Source organism: Puntigrus tetrazona, chromosome 23, assembly GCF_018831695.1.
Source record: "Puntigrus tetrazona isolate hp1 chromosome 23, ASM1883169v1, whole genome shotgun sequence".
Lineage (NCBI taxonomy): Eukaryota > Metazoa > Chordata > Actinopteri > Cypriniformes > Cyprinidae > Puntigrus > Puntigrus tetrazona.
In genome coordinates this window covers 18,653,290-18,668,111 of record NC_056721.1, presented here as the reverse complement: position 1 = coordinate 18,668,111, position 14,822 = coordinate 18,653,290, and the positions used below count along the sequence as shown (strand labels likewise).

General features: G+C 36.2%; 1 protein-coding gene across 2 annotated transcripts; it reads left to right on the top strand.

The window, feature by feature from the left end:
- The first annotated feature begins 1,920 nt into the window (after positions 1-1,920).
- si:ch211-225h24.2 lies at positions 1,921-14,660 on the top strand. Of its 2 annotated transcripts, XM_043225326.1 has the most exons (4): positions 1,924-2,258; positions 7,690-7,737; positions 10,716-10,831; positions 12,287-14,660. In XM_043225326.1, exons 1-4 carry the CDS (start codon positions 2,172-2,174, stop codon positions 12,717-12,719), a joined length of 684 nt encoding a protein of 227 aa, XP_043081261.1. In that variant the 5' UTR covers positions 1,924-2,171; the 3' UTR covers positions 12,720-14,660. The 2 variants fall into 2 exon arrangements, with proteins under 2 accessions (XP_043081262.1, XP_043081261.1); XM_043225327.1 differs by lacking the exon at positions 7,690-7,737 and having other exon boundaries at positions 1,921-2,258.
- The last annotated feature ends 162 nt before the right edge of the window (positions 14,661-14,822 follow it).

The window sequence follows — 14,822 nt, the reverse complement described above, 5'->3', positions numbered from 1 at the left end:
ATATATATATATATATATATATATATATATATATATATATATATATATATATATAAAAAATTTAATTTAATTTATTTATTGTTTTTTTAAATAAAAGCTAATATATATTTATAAATACATTTTATATATAATATATATATATATATATATATATATATATATATATAGTTAAATTAAATTAAATTTATTATTAAAAAGAATTGCTGATTTGTATTATTATAAATATCATTATTATTTATGTTGTAATATAATTAAATTAAATATAATTAAAATGGTTAAGCTGCTTGTTTTTGTGGCAATACATTGCAATACTTTTTTAGCAAAACATTATGTATTTTAAAAGCTGTTGTAAATCTTTTCAGTCCCTTCTGAAAAATTGTATGTATCCTTGCTACATAAAAGTATTGATGTCATTAAAAAAATCTTACTGACCTCAACCTTTTAAACGGTAGTATATACAAACGTACTGTATCTTTGGTTCAAAGTGTGCTCGCAGATCAATTCTGTGCACATCCTAAATCAGACGGGCTCTTATCAGCAGCACTCAACACAGGTCCTGTTTATGTATTTACTGTAAACATGCCTGTATAAAGATGATGTCTGATGACCCTTCTGATCTGTAGTTTTTTTGTGTTTTCTCAGATAAGGTCAGCTTTTCTGACTTGTTTGTTGTGTGTAAATTGTAATATTATAACATAATCTGCTCTTTCCAAGCCATTCTTCATATCTGCCAGAACAGTGGGAAACGGTCAATTTATAAACAGCTTTATAACCCTTATGTTCGTAATCTCCTTAATGAAGACCCCGAGGAGACCTCCGCATGTTTTTACATTTTTTAAGCAGTTAACAAAGGGTATATTCTTTACATTTAAAGCATGGGAACACTCACATCACATGAGCACGTTTATACATATACATCAAAGTAATGTCTGATAGGCAAGACTATTGATTAAACACTCATTAAATGGAAAACTTTACATTGAAGTCACATGGATATGATGCTTAGCTTAACAAAGCGTTCTTTCTTTAAACCTATACTCAACACATTTATTTATTTTCTTCAATTTTGTGCTTTTTGATTGTACAAAGAATATTTTTTGTTAAATAGAGGTTATATTAAAAGTCCAAAATAGGTTTTAATATATCTTGCGTAATAGTGGATTAAATCCCAAATTTCAACCACAATGAACAGTTTTACCCTTAATATTTCATGTAAAATGTTAAGACACAACAAATCAAAAATCAAGGTTGATGCCAAATTATTATTTTAGATTTTGTACTCGTGGGTGCAGTGCATTACGTGTGAGGAGGACATATTACAGCCATAAATACTTCATACAGTGGACTAGCAGAAAGAAAAGAATAAATAAATTACCACAAACTATTTTGAGAACTTGACCTGACCATGTTTTGCTTAATTTTGTTTTTATTTCATTCCTAATGTAAACCTTTTACACCACAGCCTGAAAACAATTAAGCATAATTGATTGACCTAAATTAGGAACACTTTACTTTTTTTGGAAATAGGCTCGCTCTCCAACTCCCCCAGAATTAATAAGTTGAGTTTTACCGGTTTTGAATCTATTGAACTTTTAGCATAGCTTAGCATAGATCTTTGAATCCAATTAGACCAGTAGCATCACGTTCACAGATGACCAAATAGTCTTCTATAGTTATATTGTATACTAATTTTTTTTTTATTATTTGGTTTGATATTTTATCATTTAATGCTTTTAAAAGTTGGATCAAGTGTCTAATTCTGCGGGCTCTCTAAAGTCTGCTTATGAAAAACTTCTACATTGAAACACTTGCCTGCTCGTGATAAGACCTCCTGTCCGAGTGGGAGGGTCCGAGGGGGGCCGTGGCCCCGCCCACGTTGCCATGACAACCCGCCGATCAGCGGCAATCTGATCCGCGATGGGAGGAGCGGCGGTCCAGGTGCTCTAGCCAACCGTGTGCTCAGACGTTCATCAGAAGAAGATAGTGGGCCGGAGGAAAGTGTGCGTGTGGGGTATCGCGAAGGGCAGGGCGCAATCACAGACGGGTTATTGTTCCGATTCAACCGCTGCCTCCTCGCGGTCTCCTCACCCAGAGTCTTCACTCGCATCCCATGGGCTTGGAAAATACCGTGCTTCTGAGATAGGCTACAGCTGAGCTCCCGTGCGCGTGCGATGTTTAAGAAGAGCAAGAGCAAAGTTCTGGTGGATGAAGCGTCGGAGGAGGACGACGTGTCGTGGCATCACGAGCGCGCGAGAAAGGTGAGGTGGGACGTTGCCCGTGGGCTTCAAACTTGAGAGATCAGATGTGCTTAAGTCTAATAGTGTCGCATTTCTGCCTGTACAGTAACGGTATTGTTTACAAAGCGGATGCGCCCTCGAGTCAGTGAGCCGTAAAGTTAGATTACGAGAACGCCAGCGAAACTATAATTACCCTCCCCAGTCATTTCATCTACTTATTAATGTGTCAAGCTACTTTGGAAATCGCTCTCGTTTCACGGTATGGAGTTCTGGAGGTATTTAAGTAAGCATATGGACCGTGCGATGAAGGGAGTATTTTGAGTAAGTACTGGAAACACGTTATTTGCGGTATAGATGAATGAGAATATGCACAGGAACATGTGATTGAAAGATAGAGTGAAATAACAGTTTCAGAGCTTTTTTGGGGAGGGGTCATATTCGGTCATTTGCATTAACCATGTTTCCATACTTAGATATGTCCATATTTTGGTTTTATAAAATAGAATAGAATCATTTGGTTAGCTTTGATCAGAATTTTGGACCGCGGGAACACATTATGAGAATGGCAGGATGTGAGTGCGGAGAACATAAGTGTATTTTTGGAATATACATCATAACCGAATGTTCCTTTTGTTTTTGCTTACGTCATCGGCCATTAATAAATCTATATCTGTTGGCCGGTATGGATTCGGAAGGATCACTTATTGTAGTGATGTAAATATGGGAGAGTGAAAATAAATGGGCATATTACAGTAAAAGAATTGAGAGACTGAGAGTTTTATCAGTGTTTCCAAGCTTCTTTTTTTTTTGCTTTATATTTTGGTTATTTAAGTGGCATGTGTATTAACCAGATTTCCATACAAAGATTAGGTTTTAGAAATGAGAATAGAATCGGCTGGCGTGTTTTAATCAGAATTTTGGGTCATGCAAAAACCTTTCTTTTTTTTTTAATATGCATCATCTGCTTGGATCTGCTTATGTCATCGCCCATTAATATCTCTTGACCACTAAGGTTGACCGATGTGAGTGTGGAATGAGAGAGTAGGATAATAAAAAATATATGTGTATATTACACCAGTATTAGAGTCTACAATGAGTATGAGAATGGCATAGTGTGATTTATAGAGAATAGAAGTGTATTTATTGGTTTTAATTCTTCACTGGAGTTCAGATCGGTCATGAGAAGTGAGTGCATAACATATAACATCGTGCTTTAACTTCTATATTCATGTTCCTCAATTTCTCCGAGCCAGTGCTGTGATATTAATGATCACGTAGTTTGATTGTCGCGGATAAGATCGTAGATTTATCTTAATTAAATGTGGTTTCGCTGCGGCTGAGTTTAAATACAGATTCATGGCGCTCGCCTCCGTCCTCCCTTTCGGATCCAATGTTCTGTCAGCTGTTAGACTGCAGGAGTCAGATAAGGTCCCTGCAGCGTAACAGCAGGAGACGGTTGCAGATAAGCTTTCTTTCTCTCCCCCTCAACGTTTTTCAATGCATTTCAGAAGCTTGCTTTAAAAAGTTAAAGATTCCCGCTGCGTTCTGTGGGAAGTGTGATATTAGACGGCCTTGACTAGGCCGCAGTCACGTTCTTCCCAACAGAATCTGTTCCACAAACATGTTTTTGGTCTTTAGAGATGGGAAAGAGAGCAGTCAAAAGCTCTGATATCCTTGTCTGATAGCGAAAGACATCGCGGCAACCAGACTAGCTGCTAGACCAAACTATCAGACTAGGTTGGTGTACTCCTATGTTTCCATCATAGCGTTCTGTTTATATGTGCTTTTTGAATCGTCTCAACAGAAACGAGTGATGGGAATGGCTAATTTCGCAATTTGCAAAAAAAAAAATGTTTTTACGTTTGCGTGAGGTTGTTTTTGACTTTCAGAGTTAATGCGAGTAATGGGAAATAGAAGCACATCTTGACCGTGAACATTAAACCTGCTGATGGTGCCTTCCCAGTTTTTTTTTAATGTTGGATGGTAGTTTTTCTGTTTTCGCGAACTTTAATTCACGTTTGTATGGAAAGCCAGCTGAAAGTTGGCCTTTGATAGAAGATACGCAGCGATGTGTTACCTTAACTGCTGCGTATTTAATTAAATTTATGTGAAAATTCAATTAATTTTGAAAATGGAGGTGACTGATTACAAGTGCCAAAAATACAGTGGACCGTCATTTTTACCATGGTTTTTCAAAGTCGTATATGCATATATCCGAGTAATATAGCTGATACCATCTGTGTACCGTGGTATCGCGACAGTAAAGGAAAGCGTGAACGCCGTGGTTCTTTTTGAATATGATTGTACAAAAACACATTATTACTATAAAGTTGGTACTTTGGTGTTTATAATGAGTGTTTGCTATTAGTATTTACACACTTTTGAGAAAAGTACTGACAAACTATCATGGTACTATCATGTTATTTGGATGCGTACCGTGGTTTTACCTTGGAGTACCGTCATGCCATGGTACTTAAATTTCATTCGATAGCATCACTTTATCGCCATGGTACTTTTTTTTTGTAAGGGCATGCAAAGGCTCTTAAAAAAAACATCATGGTATTCTCATAGTGCCTGTGCAATAAAATATAGTATTACTGAGTTACATATTGAAATAACCATTATTATCATGTCCAAACATACCATGGTATTATAATATATACCCCAGTACTAAATTAGTATTTACACAGTTACAAAAAAATACTGAAAATACCATTGTAACACCATGGTATTGTTGGAATTGCATTGAAATATTCAAGTCAAGTCAAGAGGCTTTTTATTTTCATTTCAACTACATATAGCTGTGCAGTACATAGTGAAATGAGACAACGTTTCTCCTGGACCTGGTGCTACAGGAAGTCACGCTTACAACAAAATACACAATACAAAGTGTCTTAGCCACATAAAGTCCGTTATCGTGGTACATGAATTTTATCCTAAAATATGTCAAGGTGCCATAATATTAGATACTGTAACGTGGTACTATCACTATACTTTTTTATGCAAGATACGTAGAATACCGCAGTACTATCATAATAATAATAATAAAAATAAAAACATAATATGGCTGTTGTAAACTATTTATATTGTAGCATGTTCAAAACGTGGCATTACCGTGGTAATTTTGTTAGTGAAGCTTATAGTTCTTTCTAATGGCCGTAGGCCGATGGATTGTATTTTGGAGAGGGAAAGGAATGTTCTGATGTAGTTCGGTCTACAAAGGGATATTTCAGTGAGATCCGCTTCCTTCAGCTGCTAGTCAGTTTGTTCAACCAGAACTTGGTATGTAGAGCAGGAAGCCCAACGGATGGGCTTTCAATTCTGTAGAACGTTTCGATTTTCCTACGATAAACACTGTTCCCTCAAGATGAATATCCTCTCTGTGCCGGCGGTTTATATCAAGCTATTTTATGAGTGTTGGTTGTATTTTAAACCATGTCAGGTTGCCAGTAGGTAAACATCATTATTTTGAGGTACAGTCTTGTTGATATTGTGGTTAGCTCCTTCATAAATCAACCGAAGGAGGAATAAACGGACTCCCGTGACCCCGTGTTCTTCAATCACAGGCTTTTTTTCTCTGTGAAGTCAGGTCTGAGCTGTCCCTGATATGTCACAGTCATAAGAAATGACAGAGTCCAGAGGGTAAAAGACTTAAAATACCCGAAACATTCCTCTTTGCTCAGTCTCTGCTTCGCTTCTTCATTTAAAAATGAGCACTCGAGAGAGTATTCGCACTGTAATCAGGCCAAACGCTTTGGTAAGATGGGGTGGAGGTGTGTGGAGTGAGAGGGAGTAGAAATGAAGGAGGCAGAGGGTTGTGGGTAGAGGGAGGAATGACACGGACATTGCAGAAGAGCTCTCTCTCTCTCTCTCTCTCTCTCTCTCTCTCTCTCTCTCTCTCTCTCTCTCTCTCTCTCTCTCTCTCTCTCTCTCTCTCTCTCTCTCTCTCTCTCTCTCTCTCTCTCTCTCTCTCTCTCTCTCTCTCTCTCTCTCTCTCTCTCTCTATCAATCATGTTCTGCCTTTAAGTCATTTCAGAGTAAAAGTGCTGACCATAATCACGGATATATATTTTATAGTACTGTTAATTCGTTTTTAATAAATATATACATTTGAATTTATTAAAAGTATTTAAAGAGTAAAGTAGTAATATTATTACAATTTAAAATAAAAAAAAATAAAGTTTTTTTCCTTAATGTCTGCTGAGTCGCATGATCCTTCTGAAATCTTTCTAATATGCTGATTTGGTGTTCACAAAACATTTCTTATTCTACTATTATTATTGGTATGAATGATAAAAAAATTTTTGGGATAACGTGATATATTTTTTTGATATTTTGTATTCTTTGTGTAATAGAAGTTATTTGAAGTGAAAAACCTAATATTATGAATGTCTTTTGCTGTCACTTTTAATCAATTTAACGTGTCTTTTCTGAATAAATGTGTTCATTAATAAATAAATAAATGAAACTTACTTACCTTAAACAAGGTTATTTACATTTTATTTTAGGTGATTAAAAAATTAAGGGCTGCCAAGAGCAAAGATGACAGATTATTAAAATAGTGCTGCCAAATGATCAATTGTACTTAATCGCATCCAAAATAAATTTTTGTTTCCATAATATATTTGTCTATATTTACTGTGTATATATAAATGCACAAAATATTTCCATGTATATACTTGTATTCATATAATTGAATTTATATATGAATAATAAATATACACATTATGTGCACATTATCTAAAAAAAGGAAAAAAACTATTATTTTGGATGCGAATAAGCATTTGACAGCACTATATTAAATATACATATAGTCATAGGTTTTCATCATGAATGTGTGTTTGTATTTTTTGCACTTTTAATAAGGAATAGTGATAAAACATGAGCAAATTGTACACCATTTCATGAGGGTGAAAGCCTTGTGTGACAAGACTACATTTCCCACAATTCTCTATGGTGATAAAGCATCAGTTACACACCTAATGTGCATCCTTTGCTCTTTGGGTTTGTTACGCTAGTGCTAAAAGTTTCCTGTCTCTGAAGGGCAGTGAAAATGTGAAGTAAGAACTTTCCAGGAGGCAGCAGTAGTGCAGGTGGGGCAGGAAGGAAGGGGAAGAGGTCAGGCTCTTAACAGGAAGTTGAATACCAGAGTAGTTCTGATTGATCACCCAAAATAGACAGCATGATTACATTACATTAATGATTACCTTAACACCTTAAATTGTGTGATTAGCTATATGAGGAGTTTTTAATTCCTCACCATATTTGTGTTACGACCGTTTCTTGACAGCAAACAAGATTGTTTTCAAGTCAGATGAGCAAGACCTTGTTTACGTTAGCATGCTAAAAATATTCCTTGCATTTGTGTGTGTGTATTCGTATACATTATCATGCGTTTTAAGTGTGTGCGCATGTTCTCATTGTTTCGTTCTCCTTGGCCTTTGCTTTTCAGGATAAAGACGCTGAGGGAACAGAGGAAGTTCTGAGCCCCTCAACAAAGGTAAACACGCAGCGATACACACACGCATAACATGTTAATGCTTTGAACAGAAATTGCGAACGTTCGAAACAATACCCTTGCAGCACTATTAGGATGTGACTCCAAAATCTTGATATGAAACACAAAATTTGTGCAGTCTTTTTATTTTCGTTAGCTCTTCGTGAATGGCATGCGCGTATGTGTGTGCGCTCTGCGTAATCTGTTAAACATGCAGGGAGGATGTGACACATTCTTTCAGAACAATCTGGACAATAGCAAAAGCCGTCTCGAGATTGGCAGACATTCAGTGGCATGCTTTCCCCCCGGCGGACTGCTGCTGTCACGTCATATTTAAAATTGTCTAATAAATAGCTGAACTATTCTGTGACCTGTAGAATTAAACGGCTTGTTTTTGGCCTTCTGTCTAATGAGGGCTTAACCTTTGCATCGGTAGCTTGAGCAACTAGTAGACGAGTAGAGAGGAGCTCCACAAAGGAGGTTAGAAAGTTGTGAAAATTAAGTGATTACTGCCTCATTTTCATCCATTTAAAACTGAATCGCGTCTAAGGTCTGTAAACAACTATTCAAAATTAGCTATATATTAGGCTGAACATTTTTTTTTCATGCAACATTTACAAACATGCAATGTATTTATTTATTTACTAAATAATTTTTTGTATTTTTTTATTTCTTTGTTTAGATGCGAGGATTACGGTTCAATATGATTTAAGTACAACGGGGAAAAAATCAACAAATACTATGCTCTGTTTCTTTTCGTTTGTTTTTAACAGACAGTAGTACTAATACATTTATTTTCGACCTAGATGTGAGAATACGAAAAACTATATTACGTTATGGTGTATAATATATATAATTATAATCAGCAGATGGTAACTGTTTAGGGACTTTGTTTTAAGGTGCGCGTTCACAGTTCTTCTGCTGGTGGTTATCAAACTTTTTTTATCAATACTTTTAAAATATATTTGCTTATTAACAGTACCTAAAAAAACAAAGTTTTGTATTGTAGCACCATAATGTGATTTCCTAATTTGCAAGTCGTGACTGTGGTTAATTCCTTCATAAAATAATTTTTTTTCATTTATTCTTTCATTTAAAATCAAAGGTTGTAATGTTTTGTTTAATGTCTTACGACTCTTTATTGAGTTCAACGATATCGAGATTTTCCCAATCAAGATTGTTATATTTCATTTTATTTTTACTTTTACAAAACACCGGAATAGCTTCCAGGACTGAGTGCCCAGGAGCAAAAAACGTCAGCTTTCAGTGTGTGTGCTTTTTTTGTGTGTGTTCTGAAAGTTGGAGCACGTTTTCCCAGCACAATGAACTCTTTTAATCATGAGATCATGACAAATCAGTTTTCCTTGATACGACCCCTTTATAGAGGCTGACGGATAGAGAATCTCACGGTTAGACTTCCAGAGAGCTCTGCCGTTTCCTCCAGTGATGGCAGGAGCTCGCTCTCAAGTTAAAGCGACAGTTGTTTATTTCCACTGCGTGCTTCACCTATCCAAGCATAGAGAGAGGGAGGACAAGACGGATGAAGCGATAGCGGCCAAACGAGCGTTGTGCTTCATTTGAGGTCAAAGACAAGTCCGATGGTAACATCTGTTTATCCGATGGAATGAATAACGTGCCCTAAGACTCCTAATGCTCAGAAATGCTAAATAAATATACTAGAACTCATAATAAGAACCGGTCCCGGGCATAAGAAGTGTTTGTGTGTTAGCGCGTAATCAGATGGCGTGCTTTAGCACAGCGGAGTGACAGAACACAAAGGTCTTTGGTTTGAGACAAGACAGGGAGTGGCAAATAAAATGAACCACGTGCTTTTACCTTTTTTAGTGTTTGGTACATTTTAATTCCTCCAAGACATGCAGCAACAGCTACTAAATATATCTTGATTGCACACGAATGAAAGCAATGTACCTTGTAGATCTTTGCATATTTAGAAATGATGCATTTGGGTGAATCTTGTAGAGAAATTATAGCATCGTATGTTTCAGCATCAAATCAAATATATGTAATTTTAAACAGTATTATAGATATTTTATACAATAATACAGTTTGCATGCAGAGTTATAGGTTTTGAAAACAGTTAAGAAAGTAATAATTTTAGTATCTATCTATATATTAATATATAGATTTTATTTATTTATTTGTTTGTTTTTTTGGAGTTAAATACGACCCAATAAACGGTTAAGATTATGTATTATTTCCATTTTAGTTTTCTACTTGCATCAAGAGAGAACACTTTGTTCAAGGCAGGTCAGAAAAAATGAAGTTATGAAAGAATTGTGTCAAAGGTTCTTTCCTATATAATAAGCTGCAAATCTGGGCCGGTATTTTAAATCCTGAGGGTCACACTGAACGCAGGCAGGAGGGAGTCTGAAGGAATGTCAGATCGCCTGATGACCCAAAACATGAGTGCACACACACACACACACACACACACACACACACACACACACACACACACACACACACACATACTTGCATTTGTGGTTTACAAGGACTCTCCCTAGACATAATGGTTTTTATAAACCGTATTTTCTATCGCCTTACACCTATACCTATTTTTTGAATTTCATAAAACACTGCTTAGTGTGTTTTTAAGCCTTTTGTTTTACTGGTGCAAAGGAAGTGTCCTCATAAACCACGTTTACACTGTCCTCATAAACCACAAATACCAGTACACACACACACACTGTAACATAGGCCCGTCCTGTTTTTACTGCGTGATGCCTTCTCTCCGTACAGCTTTCTTGCTCCTGAGTTCAAGATGAAGTGCGTCTTTGTGATTAGTTGTCTTAGTTTGTGCCAGGCCTGAACCTGCAATCATCTCTTACCATCTGTATTTCCGTCTCACTGAGAAACCAAAGCCGAGTCTTGCTAACAAGTAACACGCAAACAGAGCCCTGTTGTATGAACAAACAAGTGACTTCTGTATGGTCTCTGATTCTGTTTTTGACCTTCTGTAGGATTCAAAGTTGAAAAAAGTGAAATCGAAGCGAGAAAAGGGAGACAAGAAGCTGTTTCCGTCTCAGGACGATGAGCACATCTTGCTGACAGGAGTCACTGTCTCTCACAGAAGAGGGTAAGCTAAAGATAAATCAAGCATCAACATTCCAATATGTATTTTTTGTGAATATGATTATAGCCAGTAAATAAGGCTAGGTGGGAGAGCCTAAATCGTATATTTTAAATGCATGAGTAATTTTATATTACGGTAGCAGCATATGTCACGCCATAGTTATCTTTTCAGATTTTTTTTTTTATATTATTTAATAATTTTTTGATTGATATCATTATTATTGTAATTTTTTTAGGTCATTTTTAGCAGCATAAACATGACCTGTTGATGTTTTAATGATGTCTAAAAAAGATAAAATGTACATCAGTTTAATTTTGTAGAGATGATTATTAAAAGGCTTTCAAAATGGAGCACAGTTGTTTTCTAGCTTATGTCCTTCTGCAAATTCAAAACTACATTGTCCAAATCTTTTGGTCTGCCTTAAGCTCACGCCATTAGTTGAGCCAGAAATTGCCATGTTGGGCTGCTGTAACAAACAAAGCCGTGTTGTAAAAGCAGCACAGGGCCGCAGTGTTTACAGTCAGACTTTGGGGGAAATTAACCAATGTTGACTCTGCGTATTAAAGTTAGTTTAGGAAAAAGTATTTTAGCGCCAGAGATACACACACGACATTGCTTTTGAGTGCCTACAAATGTACATATCTATACTGTATGCACTAAAAAGTGAGATAAATATATCTTTACATGGCAACGGAATGTCTCGCGTATATGGTTTTGTACATAAATATAGTTTAACTTTTATATAAGCGAGCCAACCATCAAGTAAGTGTCTGAAATGGAAACCGCACCCTTGTGGCCCAGCCTCTGTCCTTCCTGCTGAAGTGTGTGTGACTGCCTTGAGCCATTATGACACAAAACTAAACACCATAATGTACACACAGCATAATAAATTCACTGTTGAATCTTGAATATCTTTTCATATAAGCCAAAGAATAAAATCTGTGTGTTTGTGTGTGCATGTATATATTTAAGATAAATTATGTTTATATATTTAATATATAATTTGTATATGATGTCTGTGAGTGTATTTATAAATATACATAATACACACATCATAAACAAAAAGTTTTATTTTGGATGTGATTAATCAAAATGAACAGTGTCGTTTGACAGCACTAATATATTTATAATAATGTTATATAATAAGGATGTTGATATAGTAAATATATATATATATATATATATATATATATATATATATATATATATATATATATATATATATATATATATATATATATATATATATATTATTAATTATTAATTATATAATTAGATTATATAATTATATAATAATTTTTTTTTTTTTTTTTTTACTGGCATTTCTTGGAATTCGGTTCATTTGTTTTATTTATTTATTTGTTTGTTTGTTTATTTTCAGTCATACAAGCAGTACCAGAGGTGTTATTATTTTTATGTTAAAACATTTTCTCTTTATAATAAATCATTCTCTCTCAGGTCTGCTAAGAAAAACTGGGAGGACGACAAGAGTAAAGCCAACCCAGAAAAAGACAAAGCGCACTGTCTGTGGGACAGCATCACAATGACGATGAAGCAGATCACACCCACGAGGAAGATCGACAAAATTGAGGGCTGGGAGCCGCCTCAGCTGAATGACGCCATGGAGGAGGTAAAAAACGAGCCGGAGAAGAAGAGGAGTGACTCTTCCCCGCTGTCCTCCCCTCTGTCACTGTCTCTGCCGCATTCTCTGGGTTTGCCATCCTGGGTTGGCTTGGGTTCGGAGGAGGACTCGTCTCGGTATGCTAGTCTGACTGAATCACAGACGGGCGGCCCTGCCCAGTGGGCGGCTCGGGCACGAGATAAATTAGCCGCCGTTCGTCGCCGAAGTCCAGCCAGCCTATCAGAGAGTAACTGGGAGGGGCTCAAATGATTCCATAATAATATCTGTGAGGATGGCCACACCCCCTTGTATACCAACTCTAATTGGACAGCCCACCGATGTGAAGAGTAGGACCCTCAGACCAAGAGTGCCTGCTTCCAACGCCTGTCAGCAATTTGTCACTTTTCCGTTTGATATAAACTGTGCGTCCAACTTTCGAATGGATCTCCTTCAGAGAAATCGCTGGATGCAGTTAATCACCTTGCTGTTTTGTACATGTCTTTTATAGCCTTTAAAAGTGATTTAAACACTCAAAGGGAGACTTCAACCAAAAACTGAAAATCATTTATTCACCCTCACGTCATTCCAGATCTTATTAAAAATAAGTTCTTCAAACCTATTTTATTAAACACACAAAAGATGAAGATTAGCAGAATCCCAAGAACTAAGCCTCAGTCAGACGCCATATTGATGCCGTATAAACAAGGCTGTGAGGGACAGACTTTACTGTAGTATGTACTGTATACAAGCCGTACAGGTCATTCGAAACCGTTTTGAAGTTTTTGTCTGACAAACCCTTTTTAGAAAGACGTTTCGAAGGCCTAACAAGCAGCGTGTTTTTAAATAGCAGTAAAATACTACTACTATCCCTCACTATTCAGTTTCCATCCATGTTAGAAAATAAATATGACGCTATCCGTTCAAAAGACACGGTAGCTGCTACAATGGCAACAAAGTATTATAAATATACTCTAAATTACAGTCCAGATATTATGTGAGAAACAGCCTATGCCGCTGAATACAGCAATAAGTCTTCATTCATCCTTTTCCAGTCACTGTATGAAAAGTCATGATATTCTGCTAAACGTCTCCTTTACACAGAATAAAATCATTTTGGATGACGTAAGGGTGAATTAACGACGATAGAATGTTAATTCGTAGGTGAACTGTCTCTTTAAATCCACGTTTTATTAGCACACACTGCAGTACTCTTCATCACAGCCGTATACTCCTGAGGAGATCTCGATGGTTTTGTATGTAAAGCATGAATCTTCGATTCACTTGCGTCTGGTCGTTAATTTATTCCGCTATGTAGTTGAAAAGTGAATGTGAAACGATGTACAAACGCCTTCCACCGATCAGTGTAGATTTACTGCCTGCTGATTCACAATCATAATGTACTGTAATTACTCTATGCAATGATTTTCCTGCTGTAATCCCAAACTACTTGCCATTCATGCTTACAATTTATTCAACTTACTGTGGCTTAATAAGACATACAGGGAACCGTTTTAAATTGAGTGTGTGAGCTCGGTCCCGTCGCTGGAGCTTTAATAAAACAGATAATTAGTTATTGTATCCATTTGGGGAAAAAAAGGATCGAAACAGGTTGGATGAGTATCCATATTTCCTACGGTAACAATTACTGTTACGATATTTGAAGCCTTCCAAAGACCTCAATAGCTGTGCCGATTTATCATGAAGTATTGTTCTTCGCGTGCCTCGATTTAAAATTAATTTTGTAGCGCGAGCGTGTTAACATGTTATTTTCTTCCATCACCCCCAACACAATAAAAAGGACAATCATCATTTATAAGTCTAATATAAAATGTATTTTACAACCATTTGGCCGCACCATTGAACTGCCCAAGATCTTTGTTTGTAAGAAGAACATGTCTAAGTGTCTTATTGCTGATTTTAGAAGATTATTTATAATCGGATTCTGAAAGTAAGTGGGTTTGCTGCTCTTGTTCATATAGTAGCTTTAAGTAATTAGTCTACCAATGTGTTTAACTTTGAAAGATGATTATAAATTGTTAGTTTGAGATTTTGCTCTTTATATTTGGGGCCTTTGTGAGAATCTTATTTTGATTTTTATCTTGATACTACTGAATTATTACTTTTTCTGTATTATGATTTAAATGCAAATAATAAAATGACGTTGCAGGGGTTCAGATGAGTTGCTGAATCTGAATAAAAAGTTGTACTCGCTGTGGCTTTTAAATGTTTTTGAAAAACAAAGGCGTCACTATTGTGATGTTTTCGTCAGCTGCTTGAACCGTCCTTCTGACGGCACCCATCCGCTGCAGAAGATCCATTGGCGAGTAAAAGATATAATGCTTCCTTTCTGTTCTGATGCAAGAAACAAACTCG

Excerpts from the sequence above, each read along its gene's own strand:
- si:ch211-225h24.2 (XM_043225326.1), top strand. The coding sequence starts at position 2,172 with ATGTTTAAGAAGAGCAAGAGCAAAGTTCTGGTGGATGAAGCGTCGGAG. Across the intron at positions 2,259-7,689 it reads ATCACGAGCGCGCGAGAAAG|GATAAAGACGCTGAGGGAAC; the intron begins GTGAGGTGGGAC and ends TTTGCTTTTCAG. Across the intron at positions 7,738-10,715 it reads TTCTGAGCCCCTCAACAAAG|GATTCAAAGTTGAAAAAAGT; the intron begins GTAAACACGCAG and ends GACCTTCTGTAG.